The 22,586-nt window shown below is 40.7% G+C and overlaps 2 protein-coding genes across 7 annotated transcripts in view; one reads left to right on the top strand and one right to left on the bottom strand.

The window, feature by feature from the left end:
- Nucleotides 1-22,586, top strand: part of wnt5b (wingless-type MMTV integration site family, member 5b) — a 125,537-nt gene that overhangs the window by 37,636 nt on the left and 65,315 nt on the right. The window lies entirely within an intron of this gene.
- fbxl14b (F-box and leucine-rich repeat protein 14b) lies at nucleotides 563-9,711 on the bottom strand. 3 transcript variants are annotated; one of them, XR_010019208.1, is made up of 3 exons: nucleotides 8,091-9,710; nucleotides 6,961-7,361; nucleotides 563-4,800 (listed from the first exon to the last, which is right to left on the bottom strand). XR_010019208.1 is itself a non-coding variant. In XM_063058038.1 (2 exons), the coding sequence occupies exons 1-2, from the start codon at nucleotides 9,282-9,284 to the stop codon at nucleotides 4,798-4,800; spliced, it is 1,197 nt and encodes a 398-aa protein (XP_062914108.1). In that variant the 5' UTR covers nucleotides 9,285-9,711; the 3' UTR covers nucleotides 563-4,797. The 3 variants fall into 3 exon arrangements, 2 of the variants coding, with proteins under 2 accessions (XP_062914108.1, XP_062914107.1); XM_063058038.1 differs by lacking the exon at nucleotides 6,961-7,361 and having other exon boundaries at nucleotides 8,091-9,711; XM_063058037.1 differs by lacking the exon at nucleotides 563-4,800 and having other exon boundaries at nucleotides 4,827-7,361.

Genomic DNA, 22,586 nt, shown 5'->3' with positions numbered 1-22,586 from the left:
GGAAAGTGCACAAGTTGATATTAGATTCAAACTTAGTGGTTATGCATGGTTAAATAACTCACTGACCCTAGTATGAGAAATTTGATTGCTGCTTGTCACCGTGGGACCATTTCCCACCAAAGGAGAGCTCCCTTCAGAGCAGAAGGGAGTTAATTCACTCTCCATTAATTGTGTTCTTTAACAACTATGTGATCACACTGAGTTTGGGCTTTACACAAAAAGAGGAAATATAATGTAATGTATATTAAATTTAGTTCCTACTGCAAGTGCATTTGTGTCAATAACATATGAACATGAAAACATGAAGAAAATCAGCTGCCAATATTCCTGCAAGATTTAAGTATAAGAAAACTGGTTACTTGATCTCTAATTTGTTCCCTGTGGTTAACCCAGGATTATAACTTTTCTTAAACTGAATTTTACTGTGACCTCACTTCCTATTCAAAAACAATTTTATACAGCATTTCTAACAAAGCAATGTGTTCCAAGCCATTTCACATAAATGTTATCAGATAAAATCTGATGCAAAGCCACAGAAGGGGTCATTATGGTAGTTGGCCAAAAGCTTGCAAAAAGGAGATTACAAGCAATATCTTAAATAAGAATGTCAAAGAGGTTAGTGGAGGGAATTCCAGATCTTAAAATCTTGGCAGCTGAAGCACATATGTCAGTATGTGGTTAAATTCAGGAATAATCAAGAGGCCAGAATTAGGGAAATGCAGATTTCTCAAAGGGCTGTGGAATAGAGGGAGATTACAGCCATTGATTTGAAAACATGGACCCAGTACAAAAATTTTAATAGGCACTGCTCAACCCAAAACCAACTAAGGCAACAGCTACACATTACAGGGTACTCAGTAGAAGTGAAAATATGGACAGTAATGCTTTAAGTGATTTCAAACATACAGGGATGAAATTGGCAAGGTCAACACTGTGTGAAATACATCAAGAGATCACAAAGGCATGGATGAGGGTTAAAATGGCAACAGATTCATGAGTGTTGCAGAGGTAGGAATAGATGGTCTTACTGATCAACAATCTACTAGAGGACCTCAGTAGGTCCAGCAGCATCTTGTAAAATCCTGCAGCAGGTCCCAGGGCACTGCTGCAAAGCTTTGACCCAAAACATCTGCAATTCCTTGGTTTCTTTCCTTCCACAGATGCTGTTGAAACCGCTGAGTTCCTCTTAACAGATTGTTATTCCAGATTCTAGAATCTGCAGTCTGATTGATCACTTGGTAAGTGGTCCATAGCTACATAGCTAGATGTCGCACCAAGGCTGTAAACAGTCTCGTTCAGTTTCGAAGGTAGAGAACTCAAGAGCAAAAGAATGGAGTTTGGGGCGACACCCCCGTTTAAATGTCAGTCTATGCTATTCAAATACTGATTTTTTCCCTCTCAAATTTACTATCATTTACAATAAAGGCATATCAAACATAATATACTAATGTCACAAATTAAATGATTCAAATTGGGTATTTCCACTTAATTGTTTTCTATTGCTGACTTCAGATAAGCTTCAAGGGTTATATTTTAATTTCAGTAATTTTACTACAAATGTAGAAATATGCTTAAAATCATGTTTACTTTTTTGTTACAATTGTGAATTTCGGAATCATTTAAGTATCTAATCTCTGATGTCACTAGACAGGCTTCTTGTATACTTCCCACTTACTCAGTTAACCCAGCAGCCATTTCTTTTCTCTCCCAAACTATCTTGGTAATCTTGTGATATCAGGTTACTGACTCACTTTGGTAACATCTCAATTACTGAAAATGCTTCTTTGATCTATGTTTTATAGTTGGCACACCTACTTAGTTGCATGATGTGTGATGCTAGCACTGTACTTTGATTCACTGATCATGAAATAACCATTCAGTAGAGAGTTTGTTACATCTGAACTACGGTCCACAGAATGTTGTAACAACCTTTACTGATAATTAAATACAGCCCAATACTGTGAAAAGGGGATGGTTTACCAGATATTTATATTTCACCTGATAATTTATTCTCTTTATAGCTATTTGAACTATGAACTTGCCCGTGCCTATTCGCTAACTTCCATTAGGAAAGGTGACCTGTGAAACAGGGTGGCTAGGGGTTCAATTCTTACAAAATGGCCTATGTCATAATTTTCCATGGCACAAAGCAACATCACTTTTGCACGTGGCATGTATCATGGCTTGAAAAAGGATTGTGTTCATTTATTTTCATTTTTTCACACAATCTGAGGGAGCGGATTTTACTCTGCATCCCAGAGATTTGGGTATTGACTTGTGAACTCTGAAAGGGCGAATTTCTGTGACCTTCACAACCATGTTGCTATAATGTGTTAATAAAACCCACAAATATAAAAATACTAGATTGTGAAGCTACTAATTTTTACTCCATTTCTCCTTCCTCACCATTTTTTTTTGATTAACCACTTTGTTTCTCACTTCAACTATCAAATGGGGGCCCCCAACACTGTTCCTTCTGAGCTGAATTCCTTCAGGATCTCACACCAATGTGATATGTGTACAAGAACACCAGATTCTGCCTTGCCTGCATTACAAATTATTAGGAAATATCCTCCCTGTATGTTTGAAAATCATATTCTTTTTAAAAATTGTTATTTTTGGCTTTCAGAGCCACTGGTTCAAAATTCCTATCATACTTTACAACAAAGAATAAAAACATAAAATTGTGTACACCTTAGACCAGGAGAGTAAAGGATTTAATGGTTCAGGTTGATAACCTTTGTACTCTGATGACCTGATAGACTAAATTTCTCTTTCCCAAGGTACTACCTGACTTACAGGGCAGTTTCAGATTTTCTACATCTCCAGCATTATGCTTTTCTATCATAAACAAAAATATTCTGCTGCCATATTTAACTATAACCTTCTATTCCTCCAATCAGTCTATTGAAAATATTTAAATAAAATGAACAATATTCAAATTTCTTGGTTCAATAAAGAATATGGAAGTTTATTTAGCTGGTTAACTTTTTGATGAATGGTTAGCATTTGCTCGACTAAGGTGATAGGAATCCTTGGGGAAAAAAAACATGGCAGCCAGGCAATTGGCAATCTCTCTAATTAGAGCAGGCATGAAAACAATTGAAAGCTCTGCCAAATTAGTGCTTGAATCAACATTTTTTGATGTCTTGGAAAATCATGCCCTCTTAATATTAAAAATTGTTGACTTTTCAGCAGGGTTACATAAAAGCTTACATCTACAAACAACAGAATGATTTTTCCCACCATTTCATATTAACCATCAATTCAGTTTTCAAATCATGAGATCGGTGACAATTGATAAAAATTAATCTCATTTTTTTAAAAAACTGAGATCTTTATGACTAGGATGCTATATTATTTTTCAATATTAATTATTAAAAATGGGAAAAGTGACAATGCATGTTTTGGAGTAATTAACCACATGTCCTCTGGCCAGGGCAATTTCACTGGATAATTAATGCACACACCTCAATTTGATTTCAGCATTACAAGTAATTGTCCTCACACCCTCTAAAATGCACGATCTTGTAAATGTAAAAAAAATTCTAATTTTCTTATAACAGGCGTCCATTGATTCCATGTCAGTTTTTAGAGCAACCTTATCAATCCCATTTTACTATTTATATCCTTGTACTCTATTCTTTCTCTCATGCCTATTAACTCTTACCACTGAGAGAATGTATAGACTCCACACAGGAGGCATTGCAAGATCAGGATTAAACTCAGGTTGCCTGAGCTGTAAGACATTAGCAATACTGATGGGGGCAGATTCAGTTCTGAACGTTCATAGATGTTATCATCAGGTGTTTTATGCAGAGCAATGAAGAGAGAACAGGGAAGTGGGTCCAACTGGATTTTTTTTTTATATGGAGCTGGTACAAACTCAACAAACCAAATGGCTTCCTCCCATGTTATGACCAATCTGTAATTTTATAGGTAATATCTCAACTAATGTAACAGTACACCCAAACATTACTGTTATGATCAGGTTTACTCCCAGCATCATGGAATGCAATATTGTCAATTAAAGAATGAGTTGTATGTATTAACTTCAGAATTCATATCTCCTTAAAATACTGATACTGTACTTTTAATATCATCAGGTTAAAATGGGGGCATTTTGCTGGCTTTGTTACAATATACACAGAAAGTTGATAATGTGACAAAATTGACTTGGTTATATTTCAATGGTCATATTATGCACTGAATTGTTTTAAATTGGGGTGATATCTTTACATAAATACCACTACAGTCCCATCAGTTTGGATGGGGTACAGTTAGGTATGAATTACTAAACTGAACACAGCTATCATCTATGATTAGCGAGCAGTGGCTCATCCAGTAACTTCTTGCTTTCTCTGTATCCATCTTTGGATAATGAAAATTGACAGACATGAAACCCCTCTGTAAGGCAGTTTATGGATAGCAGTAAATACCAAAATCCGTTCATTGCCATGCCACATTGCCCTTTTAATCTCAGTGATGACCTGTAGTGCTTGCAAGATGCCTTGACACATTTTTGGTGTTAATGGACATGTTCAAAAAGCACATTAAATTTTTCAATAGGAAATGGCAATTTAGCAGAAATAATTATTAGCAATGGATCAGATTGCACAATTTGTTTATTTTTTTAAGGAGTAAGGAACTAAAGGATGTCAATTTCAAATGATTCTGCCTCTTCGCACGGACTTAAGCCTGCCATGAGCATAAATGAACTTTCCTAGCTGATCCTCAGCCTTGTGCATAGAAATGTCAACCATTTTCTTCCCTTTTGGAAGGGATGTTTTTCAATGTTTACTGCAAAATACAAAATTAATTGATCAGTTTTCACAAGTGCTTGAATTAGATATGAAGGCAGATTTGGTATTGGTGAATTTTAAATACAAGTTCTAAAAATCCCAGTTGAATCAGTTGGCTTGTTTGCTTATGGGCTCTGAACATCACTAGCATTTCTATTCCTGTATCTTTATGACTAGGATGCTAAAATATATTTCAATATTAATTTTTAAAAATGGGAGAAGTGATGATACATGTTTTGGAGTAATTAATGGCATGTCCAGGGTAATTTCACTGGATAATTAATGCACACACCTTCTCAATTTGATTTCAGCATTACAAGTAATTGTCCTCACTCCCGCTAAAATGCACGATCTTATAAATGTAAAAAAAAATTTCTGGTCTTTCTTACAACAGAACAGGGGTCCATTGATTCAATGTTGGTTTTTAGAGCAACTTTATCAATCCCATTCCACTATTTAGGCGTAGGTGACCAGGGGCAGCATTATAGCGTAGCAGTTAACAAAAAGCTTCACAGCACCAGCTGTAAGATGGGGGTTCATTTCCCTCCTCTGACTGTAAGGAGCTGTCCCCATGACTGCCTGGGGTTCCTCCAGGTGCCGGGGTGATCCCATGTTCCAAATTGGTACCGTTACCGTTAGGGTTAGTGAGTCGAAGGCATGCTATGCTGCTGTTGGAAGCTAGGCGACACTTGCAGGCTACCCCGCAAATCCTCGCTGATATGATGCAAACAAACACACTTCACTGTATATTTCGATGCACCTGACAAATAAAGCTAATCTTTACACTGATGAGTCTAGACACATATAGGATTGGACAGATCAGATAAAGATGATACCTTATTTTCCCTAAAGGCCACAAACTAGCCATATAGTTGAAATGGTGTTAAGATATAAAAATGACAATTAAACTATTGGAAATAATAGCTCACATGTGAGAGCTAGGTGAATATGCAAGACAACAGTAGGCCATCTATTCTCCTCTCTCAATTTTTGCTTTCTTCAAATTCAAATATCCTGTTCAGCCTATACAGATATTGCCTACTGCAGATGATCAATACTAAGTTATTTTAGATTTGCAGTACACAATGTCTTAAGAGTACTGACATTCATTTGTCTCTTCTGCCATTTACTCTCATTTCAAAAATCTTCTTAATTCTCCATTTCAGACAACTTCATGTTGTCCTAATTTTGAAAGGCTTGACTAAAGCGCTAACATTTTAAGCATTTTTGAGGTGAGTTTTGGGTCAAATAAAGTTAATATATGACATTTAGTTCCAACTGGATTGACAGTTTTTTATACTAAAAAATATAAGAGCATGATAGAATAGGGTAGGACACATTTTAGCAGCTCACAGAATATTTAATCATTTTACCTGATGACTTATTTAATCATTGTAACTGATTTAATCAATTACCTGATGACTTATGTTATTATATATACCATAAATATATCTTCTGCATCCTGCAGCCATGGCCCATCTCAAAAAAAATTGCAGGAGTATTTATTAAAATGGTGGCTGGGAAATTCCAGCCTTTGGGGGCGGGCAGGGGTTTGTGCGAGTAAAATTCTCTTCCTTCTCCAACCGCCCCCCCCCCACCACCCCGGCCAGATTCAATCATCAAGTTATTTCACAATATTAAAATGCCTGTTGGAACCAAAATTCTGATCTATTAGATCATCGCAAAGTATTCTACAGTTTAAAAAAAAAGCAGTACGATTTTGATATTTGTAAATACTTATTTCTAAACATCACGTATCCATTGCAATTTGGAAAACTGATTTCCCGTGTACGCTTTTAAATTTTGTTAAATTTTAAGGCCTAGCCAATTTAGGAGTAACCTTGTTCCTTTCTGCTTTTAAAAAAAAAGTTGATTAAGCGCACTCGGAACTGGGTAGGAATGCTTTAAAAAAAACCCAGCATGGGCAGGCAAGCGGGCGGAGAACCCTCGGGGAGCCGCACACTAAGCTATTTGGTATGCATGAGTGGGCAGGCAGAAAAGGCGAGCACTGTAGCTTTTTAACTTTACCCAACAATGCAGCGCCAGAGCCAGGCTTGCCCTGCCCATTAACTTCCCTGCTGCTACCGCTTCCCCCTTTCAATATATATTTTTTAAAAAATCATCTGGAAAGTCGCAGCATACGGTGTGTAAAACGTACAGAGCAAGCCCATCCGGGGGAATTGGAAACCTGATCAGCGCTGCGCTCCACAAAGCTGCATCTCGCCCCTGACAGGACGCCATTGGCCCACATCTACCACCGTACTTTTCAAAATGATCACACAATGGGCACTGACACTTGACTTTTTTTTTCCAAAACATACTTCATATTTTCCCGTCTTTATTATATAAATATCAGCTTTTTAACGTTTACTGTAAGAATATAAAACGTTTAAGTATCATTTACAAATTCACATACAGTACAATTCAAATATAGGTTGATCAGCAGGATATTTTTTTTTCCTCTCTTTTTCCTCCAGCAACTGCCTGTCTCTGCGTCATGGCCCTTTTACAGGCAATCGGTCCTCGGGAATCGATGAGTCTTCACTTGACGAGCTCCCCCTATTTAAGGTAGAATAGGCTTTCGTAATTTCAGAAAAAAGGGGAATAAGTCTCCTCCCCACCCCCCCCAAAAAAACTGGCGTAAATGTCGACCAAAAAAAAACCTGCACAGCTGCCAGAACAAGCCGTCTAGGTTCCAGATTCAGTACTTTTCCTCTGCATAAAACTATAGTTCGCGATTCTGACTCGGGTGTAGCTAAGACCTCAAAAACCTGCCTCGTGTGCTTCATGATTTCTTGTAATTTTCCAGCCAACTTATTTTCTTTGAATAGTTAGTATATATATTTTTTTTTGTCCAAAAAGGGTAGTAACGCTGTAGACTAACCAGCAAGGAAGGGTAACGTTGCTCTAGGCACAGGTATTACTGTGCAACTCAATTTCAGGGCACACAAAAAAAACGAGGTAGCCTTGAATGTGTCTATCAGCAATATGCATACCATCTACGAAACAAAGTATGAACCAATTTCCAGAAACAACTGTGACCAATGTCAGAATTACTTTTTTTTGTTGTTATGAAAACTGCTGAAGGGTGGGAATACTGCAACTTTTTCAATAGCACAGTGTGGAAATAAATCTTGCGAGTTACAACAGAACGATCACTTTTTTTTGTTTTGTTTTCTGTCATTTAAGAATCATAATTTTTGGAGAAAAAAACAATACTCTCGTTTTGACAGTAATGGCGGTGAGACACAAGTGTTCTTAAAGGGAAAAAAAACAATTTCACCTCACTTTTTCACTTTCAGTCATTTGCCAGAGTCCCAGGTTAAGAACTTTAAGGCAGGGCAATTGCGTTATTCTTTCCAAACCCCTTTTGGTGATTTTTGTGCAGCCATAGAGATCAATGCCCGTCAGCTGGGTCAAATGGTCAGCTATGAGTTCCAGTCCTTTGTCTGTAATCCGCACACACTGACCGATATTTAGGGTCCTTAGTTCGTGCATCTGCCGGGCCATTTTGTTGATGCCGTCATCACTTATGTGGCAGGAGCAAAGGGAAAGCGATTTGAGCTGATACAAGCCTTGCGCGATATAAGCCAGGCTCTGGTCGCCTATCTTATCGCAGAAGGAAACGTCCAACCCACTCAGTCTCAAGCTGCCCATGGCCAAATGCATAATGCCGGTATCGCTGATGTTATCACAGGACCTTAGGTTGAGACTCCACAAACTCGTCATGTGTGAAAGATGTAGCATACCCGCGTCTGAAATCCCACCGCAGAAACTCAAATTCAGTACCTTGAGTTTGGTCAGGCCCTTGGAGATGTGTTTTAAGGAGAGGTCGGAGAGTTTCTGACAGTCTTGTAAAGTCAGATATTCCAGGTTTAAGCAGCCTTCCGCAGCGCTTCTAGTCATGCCTGCCAAATGGCCGATTCCTACATCCGAGACATGCCGGCAGCTCCTCAAATTCAAGCTCTTGAGTCTGTGCAAGCCCCAGGCAATCAACAGGAGGCCTGTATTGGTGATATTGCTGCAGCCGCCCAGCTCCAGCACCTCCAGATTTTTGAGATACTGTGCGATCCTACCTAGGCTACTGTCGGTGATCTGTTTGCAAAGGCTCAGGTTCAGTACGTTCAGGGACGGGATCTCTTGCACGAACGCGTGCCCCAGGCCGATGTCCGTCAAGTTGTAGCAGCCGCTCAGGTTCAGGCTCTCAATGTTGGGCATACCTTGGATCACATAGCTTAGGCTGCGCCGAAGGCTGAGAATCTGCACCCTCCTGATGCCCCTCGCCTGCAGACTAGGGAAAAGGGAAGGGTTGGCTCTCCTCAAATGCAACTTGGCTTCAACCCCTCTCCAAACGGATTTGTGATAGGCAGCGTCCCTCCAAGCCGTGCACACTTGCGCCGCTCGCCCTTTGTCCCGCACGTCCAGATAGCTGAAGATCATGGCCAGGATCTCGGGGAAGAGACACGAGATGTGCGTCTCCATGTTTCCGCGCTGCTCCCCCGCCGCCACCGCCGCCGGCCCCGGCCTCGCTCCTTTCTCCCTGCTCGCTCTCGCTGCCTCCCTCCGCCAATCGATCCGCTCGCGATCCCGGGGCCGCGTCACGTGACCCGCCTGGTTGCGCAGTCGGATTCGAGCACCCAGCCCCGGCGCATCACAAAAGGCCGGCTCCCAAACTCGGCCCGACCCCGGCCGCCCGTCCGCCTTCACCTAGCCTCGCATCACTTTGAAAGCCAGAGAGAATCGTACGCTGATAGAAAGCCGCGGGCCTGCCGACCTGTGTTTTTTTAATTACCGCTACCCTCCCAGCCCCCATCGGAGCTCTCACGCCCGGCAGCCGGAGGGCTTCCTGCGGCCTTTGTCTGATCTTTTCAAACCAACTTGGCAGGCGCGCAGCATTCTCCATTGCGGGGGTGTCCCCGGAAATTAGAAACAGAAAAGAAATGCACTCCCAGAACTCAAACCTTATGTTTTACCTAGAAACATTTCTAGCCGAGAGTGCGCGCCAGCTACTTATGCACAGTGGAGAAAAGGTAGGGTTTAGGGAGCGAAATCGGCGTGTGGTGTGTCATCTCCCCCCGGTTGGGGTTGCCATTGGTCTCGCTCGGATGGAACAGTAAGAATAGTTCCCTAGGCAACCAAGTTCTTACAATTCGGTTCACTTTACATTAACCCCTCAGTTACTTCACCGCTTGGAAAGCGTCAGGGTCAAGAACAAGCACAGAACTGTCATTTTCTCTCAATTAGAGTCAATCCCATTCCCAAGTAAAGGAAGGATATTAAAAAATCTGCAATTAGAAAGCATCTGCATCCTTGAACTTGTCTGCATTTATGAAATAACAGAAAATAACACGTAGAGTATATTTTAATACAGATAATGCACCGAGATCTGGCAACAGTTTTCTGCTTTTCACTTTTCAAATGAAAGTCTAATTTTAAAAGCATAGATTTATATAACTGCAGACGGATTGAGGTTGCTCAGTTTTGATCTGATTTTAAAACAGAACTTAGATTTAAATGACGAAGGATGCAAACAATATTTTGGTGCAATTGATTAACCTTCTTTACCCAGTTAGATAAACTACATTTTTAAATGTCAACTCTCATTTAATAGCGGTTTATACCCCATTAAATAATGTTATATATTCTCTTAAACTTGCATCATGTACGTGAATATTACCATAGATCACACAATGGCTTCTTTATCATTAGAAGGAACGGCGCCACCTTCCCATAACATGAATCAATATAAAGAAAACACGTTGTGATTAAGGTGTTAAACCAGTCACTTTGTGGCGACGAACAGTTCTAAAGTAGGATTGCCTAACATCAAAGAGTTAATTTTTTTAAAAAAGCTAGAAAGGGGCCTTTAAAGGTATGGACAGGGGAGGAGATTGTAACCATTGAATTGCATATCAGGGCGCATGTGCGACAGTATCCAGTGGCCTTAGGTTGGGATAGCAGTGTGAAGTGAGAATTTTCGTTTCGTCAAAGCGTTAGTTAAAACACAAGTGATGTATCTACAAAGATGAATAATATATGTGCTCTAATCATTTCGAACACATTCTTGTCAATTAGTTCCATATACGTCCGTGACAATAAAATTGGGAGAACAGCCAGTCCCATCCATGCACATTTTGCTCAAAGGGCCCAGTAAATAATTCCAGAAAATGGGTATATTGTGATACAAGGCTTTGGTTAGGAAAATAACATAATAAAATCTTATATTTCTGCTGTCTAAACGTATGTGCATCTTGTCAGAAAGACCTTGGTAGTTTACCAAAAAAGAATAAAGTTATAGTAATCAGTTAAATGAAAAAATATTCACAATACTTTTCAAAATTCAAGTATATTATTTTCATGTAGTGAATACAATTCGGCCCCTCCTTAATTCCCCTGCTGTGGGGGAAAGCGAGACACATCTGTTTGTATATTGGTTGTTGGCTGTTAGAGAAAAAAAACACCCCTCATTATTTCTGTCATCTGAAGTTGTTTCTCTGCTATGGAAACAAATAATAGACTGCCCCCTTTCGGTTGTACTGCACAGGCAATAGCTGCAACTTCCATGACTTGCAAGAAACATTATTTTCCACATTATTGCAGAGAGGTGCTGATTTTCGGATTTGTAATAATAGCGGAGTATTGAAAATTCTCATCTGTATAGACAAAACAGTTTAGTGTTTTTTTCTGTTATACTACAATGATGGGAAATTTGCTGAACTTAGAAACTTTAAAAAGAGGCTCTTAATATGAAAATGGAAATGAAAAAATGTTTTTAAAAAACTTTTTCTCTAGAAATACTTGGAAATTTGGCAGCATTTTTATGATATATAATGTAAAATGGCTTCACAGTTATGGTCAAATCATTGTTGGAAGTTTGAAGAAAATGTAGCAAATATTTCTTTATTAGCTGTAAAACTGCATTGAGTCACCTATAATTGAGCTGGAAATATGGTGCTTTGTGTGATCTGCCATTAACTTGGTTTGTTTTAATGTTGCTTGATTCCATACACAGGGAGGAGAAAAATTAATCCATCTTCATCAGAATTTGTCCTGAGGTGATGGAGACCAGATCATTCAATATATTTAAGGTGGAGAGAAATAAATATTTGAAACATCAAATATTGATTTCTCTCCACCTTAAAAATATGGAATGATTTGTCATGTGGAATGAACTGGCACAGAAGAGGAGTTCAGGCCAGCATAGACCAGCTGTGATTATGTTGAATGGTAGGGCAGGCTTGAGGAGCTGAATTGCCTGTACTTGCTCCTATTTTCTTATGTTATAGATCAATGTTCTAGAAATGTATACAGTAAAGAATTTTCATGTGGATACCATGAGTACGGTCAGGCTTGTTTGAGTATTAGGGGAGGGATCATGAATTATGAATGTCTGTCAATGGGTGGGTATCTGCTCATTTTTCACTCTGGTTATGACAGGCACTCTCAAACTGGTTTATCCTCTGAATCTCGTTTGAGGAAACATTAACCCAAATCTGATTTGCCCATATTGAGGAAAAGACTTGAAGAGCAAATAGTTAAAGGAAGATTATGTAAATACAGAGTATTTTCCAGGTAGCTTTTGAAATTTGTATTTAAGAATGCAATAAATACCTATATACAGTACTTAACAATAGTGATTACACCTTTCTAGCTGTCAGGGAGCTATGAGGTTTCACTTGTGACAAAACAGAACCATCTTAATAAAATTAATTTATATTGAAAACAATGCATTTTAAATGATAACATGTAGTTATATTTGTAACTTTTATCCCATTTTTAAGTCATTTAGACATACCAACCTTCTTATGAATCATGAATGTCTATCAATGCACATTTGGGTGGGTATCCGCTCATTTATCACTCTGGTTATGACAGAAACACTCAAACTGGTTTATCCTCTGAATCTGAACATGGCATCTCTGTTGCAATGCTCTTCGTTCTTTGGTAGTTGTTATGTAATGTGTATGGAGTCATATAACAGTGAAACATGCTCCTTGGCCAGCCAAGTCCATGCTGACCATTGGTATTCATCTATACTAATCTCATTTACTAGCACTCCTGGTTCTTCACTTCCCATGCTTTTGTGATTCATGTGTTTGTCTAGATAATTTTTAAATGTTGTAAGACTGCCTGGTTCTACTAGCTACATTTCTGATTCCCATTAATCTTTGTCAGAAGCCCTGTAAAACACTCACCCATGTTTTCTGAATATATATGTAATTGAATGCCACTTTTAAAATAGAGACATAGGAGACTGCAGATCCTTGGCAACACTCTGAAAATGCTGGAGGAACTGAGCAAGTCAGGCAGCATCTGTGGAGGGGAATAAACAGCTGACATTTTGGGCTGAGACCGCTCATCAGGTCATTACCGTTCAGAGGCATGTATATAACACCCATCAGTGTCTTTTTACCCTTGCAGTCTCTTAACTCTACCCACAAGGATTCTACATCTTCTGATCCTATGTCACATCTTTCTGAGGATTTGGTTTCATTTCTAAACAACAAAACCACCCACTCCCACTGCCCTACTGCCTATCTTTTCAAAACAATGTGTATCCTTGGATATTAAGTTCTCAGATGTGATCTTTCAACCATGGCTCTGAGATTTTCACAATATCATACCTTCCGATTTCTAACTGCACTACACGATAGTCTACTTTATTTTGTATACTGCGGCAATTAAATGTAACATCTTCATTCCTATATTCACCTCCCTTCTTTTCAATTTTGTCTACATGTTGGCTAAATTCCTATCTCATCCTAAACTTTGTATCTTATTCTTTATTCTGGAGACTTTAGTAACTTCTCCTGCACTCTCTTTCCATATGAAAAGGCCAAGGATGGGCAGGGTGGTGTGGGAATAGGGAATGGAAATAAGTAGCATGCATCTGGGAACTCTGGATGATCACTGCAGACAGAGTGGACGTGCTTTGTAAATCAGATTCCATCGTCGCTTTTCTTATCAGACTACAGCATTGCTAGCTTCTTGCTTATCTCCACCTTCATTCTCCCCTTGGCTCTCCAGTCTCTCTCTTCCACTTCTTTTTGCCTCCCCCCATTTATTACCTACCTGCTTCGATTCGCCAGCTCCACTCTCCTCCTCTTCCTCCTCCCTACCTGGAGACTAATGATAAAATAAGTCAAAGTCAGTATGGTTTCTGTGAAGGGAAGTCTTGCCTGACAACTCTGTTAGAGTTCTTCGAGGAAGTAGCAAGCCGGGTGGACAAAGGGAGGAAGTGGATGTCACTTACTTGGATTTTCAGAAGGCTTTTGATAAGGTGCCACTCATGAGCTGCTTAACAAGATAAAATACTATGGCATTACAGGAAAATTACTGGCATGGATAGAAGAATGGCTGACAGGCAGGAGGTAGTGAGTGGGAATGAAGGGGCCCTTTTCTGGTTGGCTGCCACTGACTAGTGGTGTTCCTCAGGGGTCAGTATTGGGACCACTACTTTTCACATTATTTGTCAATAATTTAGATAGTGGAATTGATGGCTTTGTGGCAAAGTTTGCAGATGATACAAAGATAGGTGGAGCGGTAGGTAGTGCTGAGGAAGTAATGCGATTGCAGCAGGACTTAGACCAATTGGAAGAATGGGCAAAAAAATGGCAGATGGAATATAGTGCTGAGAAATGTATGATAATGCACTTTGGTAAAATGGGGGGAAGGTTCAAACATCAGAAGTGCAGAGAGTCTCGGGAGACCTTGTGCAAGACTCCCAAAAGGTTAATTTACAGGTTGTGTCTGTGGTAAAGAAGACAAATGCAATGTTGGCATTTATTTCAAGGGGAATAGAATATAAAAGCAAAGATAATTCTGAGCCTTTATAAGACACTAGTCAAGCCATACTTGGAATATTATCAACAGTTTTGGGCCCCATATCTCAGAAAGGATGTTTATCATTGGAGAGAGTCCAGAGGAGGTTCATGAGGATGATTCTGGGAATGAAGAAGTTAACATATGAGGAGCGTTTGGCAACTTTGGGCCAGTCCTCCCAAGAATGCAGGAGGATCTCATTGAAACCTACCGAATGTTGAAAGGACTAGATAGGGTGAATGGGGAGAGGATGTTTCCTCTGGTGAGGGTATCCAGAACTAGAGGGCACAACCTCAAAATTGGGGGGGGAGGGGCAACCTTTTAGGACAGAGATAAGGAGGGATTTTTTTAGCCAGAGAGTAGTGAATCTGTGGAATGCTCTGCCACAGACTGCGGTGGAGGCCAAGTCCCTGGGTATCTTTAAAGTGGAAGTTGATAGTTTCCTGATTGGTCAGGGCATCAAAGGATGTGGCAAGGAGGCAAGTGTATGGGATTTGAGTTTGATCCGGGATCAGTCATGATGGAATAGCAGATCAGACTCGATGGGCTGAATGGCCTAATTCTCCTCCTATAACATGGTCTTATCCTTTCCCATCAGATTCCCCCTTCTCCAGCCCTTTATTTGTTTCACCAATCCTCTTCCCACCTCTTTACTTCACCCCCTGGCCCTCTCCCGGTTTCATCTCTCACCTACCCCCTTGTACATCTTCCTCACCTCCCCTTACCTTCTTACTCTGGTCTCTTCTTCTTTCCAGCCCTGATGAAGAGTCTCAGCCCGAAACATCAACTGTTTACTCTGTTCCATAAATGCTGCCTGTCCTGCTGAGTTCCTCCAGCATTTTGTGTGTGTTGCAAGAAGTAATTGGGCACTGACATGCATTTGGCTTTAGGGAATGGTCGCTGAAAAAAAATCAGCCTGAGTTCCTAATTTATCACTCCAAAGTAGATTCTGTTTTTGTTGCTGGGTATTGAGCAGTGGACATGTTTGAAATTGGGTCAAATGTGATTTTATTGTGTATAGAAAGGTGTAACTTACCACCAAGGCCACAAATGAATAATGTTAGATGAGCTTAGATTAGATTTATTTATCAATCATCTGTATATCGAAACATACAGTGAAATGTGTCATTTGCATTATTCACCAGTGTAATCTGAGAGTGTTTGTGGGCAGCCCGCAAATGTCACCACATATTCTGCCACCAACGTAGCATGCCCCCAGTGTTTATCCGAAGGGAAGGTTAAGACGAAGGAACACATATCAATCCTCATAGAGGGATCAGAAGTGGAGAGAGTGAGCAGCTTCGAGTTCCTGGGTGTCAAGATCTCTGAGGATCTAACCTCATCCCAGCATATCGATGTAGTCATAAAGAAGGCAGGACAGCGGCTATACTTTATTAGGATTTGAAGAGATTTGGCATGTCAATAAGTACACTCAAAAACTTCTATATAGTTGTACCGTGGACAGCATTCTGACAGGCTGCATCACTGTCTACTAAGGGGCTACTGCACAGGATTGAAAGAAGCTGGAGAAGGTTGTAAATCTAGTCAGCTCCATCTTGGGTACTAGCCTACAAGGTACGCAGGACATCTTTAGGGAGCGGTGTCTCAGAAATGCAGCATCCATTATTAAGGATCTCCATCACCCAGGGCATGCTCTTTTCTCACTGTTACTATCAGGTAGGAGGTACAGAAGCCTGAAGCACACACTCAGCGATTCAGGAACAGATTCTTCCCCTCTGCCATCCGATTCCTAAATGGACATTGAATCTTTGGACACTACCTCACTTTTTTTTAATATACAGTTTTTCTGTTTTTTCACATTTTGAAAAATCTATTCAATATATGTAATTGATTTACTTGTTTATTTAGAAACCATAGAAACCATAGAAACACTACAGCACAGAAACAGGCCTTTTGGCCCTTCTTGGCTGTGCCGAACCATTTTCTGCCTGGTCCCACTTACCTGCACACGGACCATATCCCTCCATACACCTCCCATCCATATATCTGTTCAATTTATTCTTAAATGTTAAAAAGGAACCTGCATTTACCACCTCGTCTGGCAGCTCATTCCGTACTCCCACCACTCTCTGTGTGAAGAAGCCCCCACTAATGTTCCCTTTAAACTTTTCCCCCCTCACCCTTAACCTATGTCCTCTGGTTTTTTTCTCTCCTTGCCTCAGTGGAAAAAGCCTGCTTGCATTCACTCTATCTATACCCATCATAATTTTATATACCTCTATCAAATCTCCCCTCATTCTTCTACGCTCCAGGAAATGAAGTCCTAACCTATTCAACCTTTCTCTGTAACTGAGTTTCTCAAGTCCCGGCAACATCCTTGTAAACCCTCTCTGCACTCTTTCAACCTTACTTATATCCTTCCTGTAATTTGGTGACCAAAACTGAACACAATACTCCAGATTCGGCCTCACCAATGCCTTATACAACCTCATCATAACATTCCAGCTCTTATACTCAATACTTTGATTAGTAAAGGCCAATGTACCAAAAGCTCTCTTTACGACCCTGTCTACCTGTGACGCCACTTTTAGGGTATTTTGTATCTGTATTCCCAGATCCCTCTGTTCTACTGCACTCCTCAGTGCCTTACCATTAACCCTGTATGTTCTACGTTGGTTTGTCCTTCCAACGTGCAATACCTCACACTTGTCTGTATTAAACTCCATCTGCCATTTTTCAGCCCATTTTTCCAGCTGGTCCCTCTGCAGGCTCTGAAAACCTTCCTCACTGTCTACTACACCTCCAATCTTTATATCACCAGCAGATTTGCTGATCCAATTTACCACATTATCATCCAGATCATTGATATAGATGACAAATAACAATGGACCCAGCACTGATCCCTGTGGCACACCACTAGTCACAGGCCTCCACTCAGAGAAGCAATTCTCTACTACCACTCTTTGGCTTCTTCCATTGAGCCAACGTCTAATCCAATTTACCACCTCTCCATGTATACCTAGCGACTGAATTTTCCTAACTAACCTCCCATGCGGGACCTTGTCAAACACCTTACTGAAGTCCATGTAGACAATATCCACTGCCTTCCCTTCACCAACTTTCCTGGTAACCTCCTCGAAAAACTCCAATAGATTGGTCAAACATGACCTACCACGCACAAAGCTATGTTGACTCTCCCTAATAAGTCCCTGTCTATCCAAATGCTTGTAGATTCTATCTCTTAGTACTCCCTCCAATAACTTACCTACTACCAAAGTTAAATTTACCAACCTAGAATTTCCCGGATTACTTTTCGATCCTTTTTTAAACAACGGAACAATATGAGCCACTCTCCAATCCTCCGGCAGCTCACCTGTAGACAGCGACATTATAAATATTTCTGCCAGGGCCCCTGCAATCTCAACACTAGTCTCCTTCAAGGTCCGAGGGAACACCCTGTCAGGTCCCGGGGATCTATCCACTTTAATCTTCCTCAAGATAGCAAGCACCTCCTCCTCTTCATTCTGTACAGTTTCCATGATCTCACTACTTGTTTCCCTTAATTCGATAGACTTCGTGCCAGTTTCCTTATTATTTTTATTTTATTTACTTTTTTTTCTCTGCTAGATTATGTATTGCATTGAACTGCTGCTGCTAAGTTAACAAATTTCATGTCACATGCCAACGATAATAAACCTGATTCTGATTCTGAACAACATGCAGTCAACATAAAACAAGTAATAATAGCAAAACAAACCTCTTTCTGAATATCCTGCCCCACCGCACCCATACACATAAAATTGGCCTCCAACCTTGGACGGGCCGCCTCTGAGCTCCACACCATGCCCTGGACTCGTAGGTATCAGGCCTCCTACCTCCAGACCATGGCCCTAGACTTGCAGACATTGGGCCACTGTCCTCTGGATCTTGCCCTGGACTCACAGGTACTGGCCTTCCAACTTCTGGATCGTGGCTCCAGACTTGCAGATATCGGGCCTCTGACCTCTGGACCGTGGCCTCAGACTCACAGACCTTGGGCCTCTAACGATAATGGGAAAAATGTAGAAGGTGACTGACTTTAATGAAGCCTTACACATATAATGTCATTATCTTCAGAAAAGAAGGAAAGATTGAGCACTAGCAAGTAAATAAAATATCTGGTCTAATTTAAATGCACAGGAACATAAGAAGTTGCAGAGAGTGGTGGACTCTGCTAACACATCTCAGGCATATTCTCCCCACCACCAGTAGTATCTACAGGAAGCATTGTTTCAAGAAGGTAACATCCATCAACAAAGATCCCCACTATCCAGACATGCCATCTTTTTGCAGGAGATACAGAAGCCTGAAGTTCCACACCAGAGGGTTCAAGAACAGGTACTTCCCTTCAACCATTCAGTTCTTGAACCAGCTGGCAAAATCCGAATCACTACAGTTTAGCAATCGTACACTTTGTACCAGAATAGACCTTTTTTTTTCATTTTTGTGTTCTTTCTTGTAAAAAAATGTGTATAATTTATGTTTAGTTTATGTCCTTGTGAATGCTGCTTATATGATGCTCTGTGAAACTGCTGCAAGTAAGTTCTTCATTGCAGCCTTGCATAGATGTATTTGTGTATTAACAACTTTGGCTTTGTTATATAAAAAAGACATATATCAATGTCAATGACCTTGACTTTGAAATAAAGTGATGTGATTATTAGTTCTACACAACTTAACTGTAAGGAGCAACACAAGCAAAGTGCTGGAGGAACTCAGCAATCAGGCAGCACCTACGGAGAGGAATAAACAAGTGATGTTTCAGGACAAGACCCTTTATCAGGACTGGAAAGGAAGGGGAAATAAACCAGAATAAGAAGGTTGGGGTAGGGAAAGGAATACAAGCTGGCAGGTGATAGGATAAATTCGGTGAGTGGGAGAGTGTGGGGTGGTGATGAAGTAGGAAGCTGAGAGGTGATAGCTGGAAGAGGTAAAGGACTGAAGAAGAAGGAATCTGATAGGAGAGAACAGTGGGCCATTGGAGAAAGAGAAGGAGGAGGGGGGCCAGGAGGATGTAATGGGCAGGTATGGAGAGGAGAAGGGATAGGAGAGGAGCCAGAATGGGGAATGGAAAAACAGAGAAGGGGGAAGGGGGAAACACTTTGGTAGAAAGAATAAAAGCATAAACTATCTTCTAAATGAGGAGCAAGTGGGGGGGGCAAAGTGACTTGGGAGTCCTAGTGCAGGATTACCCTAAGGTTAGCTTGCAAGATCATTTGGTAATAAGGAACGCAAATGCATTGTTAGCATTCATTTCGAGAAGCCATCAGATTTCTGAAAGGAAGTAAAAAAGTTCCATATTCTAGTTTTTAGAATATAAATACTAGAGCATGAGCAGTTTTAATTCTCCGGGTGTCAATATCTCTGAAAACCTATCCTCTGATGCAGTTACAAAGAAAACACGACCATAACTATATTTCATTAAGGATTTGAGGAGACTCGAATATGTCAGTAAAGACTCTCGCAGATTTCTACAGATGTACTGTGGAGAGCAGTCTAACCATCTGGAAGGGAGGGGCCACCACACAGGATTGGAAAAAGCTGCAGGAAGTTGTAAACTCAGCCAACTCCATCATGGGTGCTAGCCTCCCGGCATCAAGGACTCCTTCAGAAAGCCATGCTTCTAAAAGGTGGTGCCCACCATTAAGGGCGTACATTATGCAGGTCATGCCCTCCTCTCATTGCTGCTGTCAAGGAGGAGGTGCAGGAGTCTGAATGTTCCAGGAACAGACTCTTTCCCTCTGCCATGCCGTCAGATTTCTGAATTGACAATGAACTCGTGAACACTACTTCACTTTTTTTTTGCTATCTTTTTGCACTACTTAGTTAATTTATTTTTTCTATATATACTTCTCATTGTAATTTATAGTTTTAAAATTATTGTGTTTGCTGCTGCAAAACAACAAATTTTGCAACATATCCCAGTGATATTAAACCTGATTCTGATTCCAAAAGCAATTATGTAATGCCTATTCTTTATAAGGCATTGTTTAGACCACATTTGCACTATAGTGAGCAATTTTGGACCCCCATCTAAGAAAGAGCTGGCTGATGGTCTAGATGTTGTTTACAAGAATGGTTTGGGGAATGAAAGGTATGAGACATTTGATGGCTCAGGGTCTGTATGCACTGGAGTTTAGAAGACTGAAGATCTCATTGAAATTTACTGACTATTGAAAGGCATAAATAAAGTGGACACAGAGAGGATGTTTCCTATAGTGGAGAGTCTAGGAGCAGATGGCACGGCCTCAAAATATAAGGAGATTCTTTTAGAACAGAGATGAGGAATAATTTCTTTAGCCAGAGCGGAAATTCATTACCATAGACAGCTGAGGAGGCCAAGTCATTAGCGGAGGTTAACAGGTTAGTAAGGGCATCAAAGGTTATAGGGAGAAGGCAGGAGAATGGGATTGAGGGGGAAAATCAGCCATGATGGAATTGCAGAGCAGACTCAATGGGCCAATTAGCTTAATTCAGCTCCTATGTCTCCAAGGCAACCAAAACTCCAGCCCCCACAACACCTAGGTAACAAGCACCACAATGAGGAGGAGGAAGAAAATCCAGAGTAACAAGTCAACATGGAGGAATAGTGTCAACTCCCAACAACAGCCTCAAGTCTGGAGTAGAGGCCTCAGAGGCGATGGAAAATGATCCAGGGTTTGGTGTGTGCTGGTGGAAAGGGAGGAAATGAAAAAACCATAAACGCAGAGCTGTTTCACAGCAAAGGCAAGAACAATTATAAATGCAACATGGCACCCTCTCTGGCAATCCAGGATGGTGCTGAGGAGGACACATCCCTTCTCTGGGAACTTGTAAATACCCATCTTGTAAATGAAGGTTAAGAATCAACTTTAAATGGAAGCAAGTGGGTCATACCCCAGAAAAACTGCCTTCTTTACTGCAGTGGAAATCAACAGCCAACAGAAATCAACCCTTACCGCTTTGCCGGGAAAGTGCACAGTAAAAGTATATGGATAACATGATGGAAATTCAGAACATACCTTCACATTAAAGTGGACTTAAGGAATACATTCCATTATCTGCACTTTCCATCTTACTGCACTTCAGAAACTATTGTGCTGGTTACAGTGGTCCTGGGGCAAACCAAGCATGACCAAGGCTCAGTAATTATCATAAGTCTGACTTGGGTATTTTTCTCCGAGGGTACTACTTCAATCATTTGAAGCCAAACAGGGCCAAAAATTCAAAGTTCAAAGCAAAATTTATTATCAGGGTGCACATATATCATCACGTACAACCCTGAGATTATTTTTCTGCGGGCATACGTAGCAAATTTATAGAACAGTAACTGTAAACAGGATAAATAGCAATAAATAATGTGCATAGAATAACAAGATAAAGAGTCCTTAAAGTGAGACCATCGGTTGTGGGAGCACCTGAAGTGGAATGAGTGTAGTTATCCCCTATTGTTCAGGAGCCTGATGGTTGAGGGGTAGTAACTGTTCTTAAACATGGTGATGCAAGTCCTGAGGCACCTGTACCTTCTACCTGATGGCAGCAGCAAGAAAAATACATGGACTGGGTAGTGAGGGTCTTTGATGATCGATGCTGCTTTTCTACAGCAACATTTCATGTCAATGCGCTCAGTGGTTGGGAGGGTTTTACCGGTGAAGTACTGGGCCCAATCCACTACCTTTTGTAGGATTTTCCACTCTAAGGCATTTGTGTTCCCAAACCAGGGCATAATGCAGCCAGTCAGCAGACTTTCCACCACACATCTATAGAAGTTTGCCAAGATTTTTGATGACATGCCAAATCTCTGCAGACCCCTGAGGAAGTTGAGGCACTGTCGTGCTTTCTTTGCAATTATATTTATGTGATGGGTCCAGGACAGGTCCTCTGAGATAGTGACACCCAGGAATTTAAGTTACTGACCATCTTCGCCTCTGATCCTCCAATGAATACTGGTTCATGGACCTCTGGTTTTCCTCTCCTGAAGTC

Source organism: Mobula hypostoma, chromosome 9, assembly GCF_963921235.1.
Source record: "Mobula hypostoma chromosome 9, sMobHyp1.1, whole genome shotgun sequence".
NCBI classification, from domain to species: domain Eukaryota; kingdom Metazoa; phylum Chordata; class Chondrichthyes; order Myliobatiformes; family Myliobatidae; genus Mobula; species Mobula hypostoma.
This window is presented reverse-complemented; position numbering and strand designations above follow the sequence as displayed.

Bases quoted from the DNA above. Each gene is read 5' to 3' on its own strand.
- fbxl14b (XM_063058037.1), bottom strand. From the start codon at position 9,284: ATGGAGACGCACATCTCGTGTCTCTTCCCCGAGATCCTGGCCATGATC.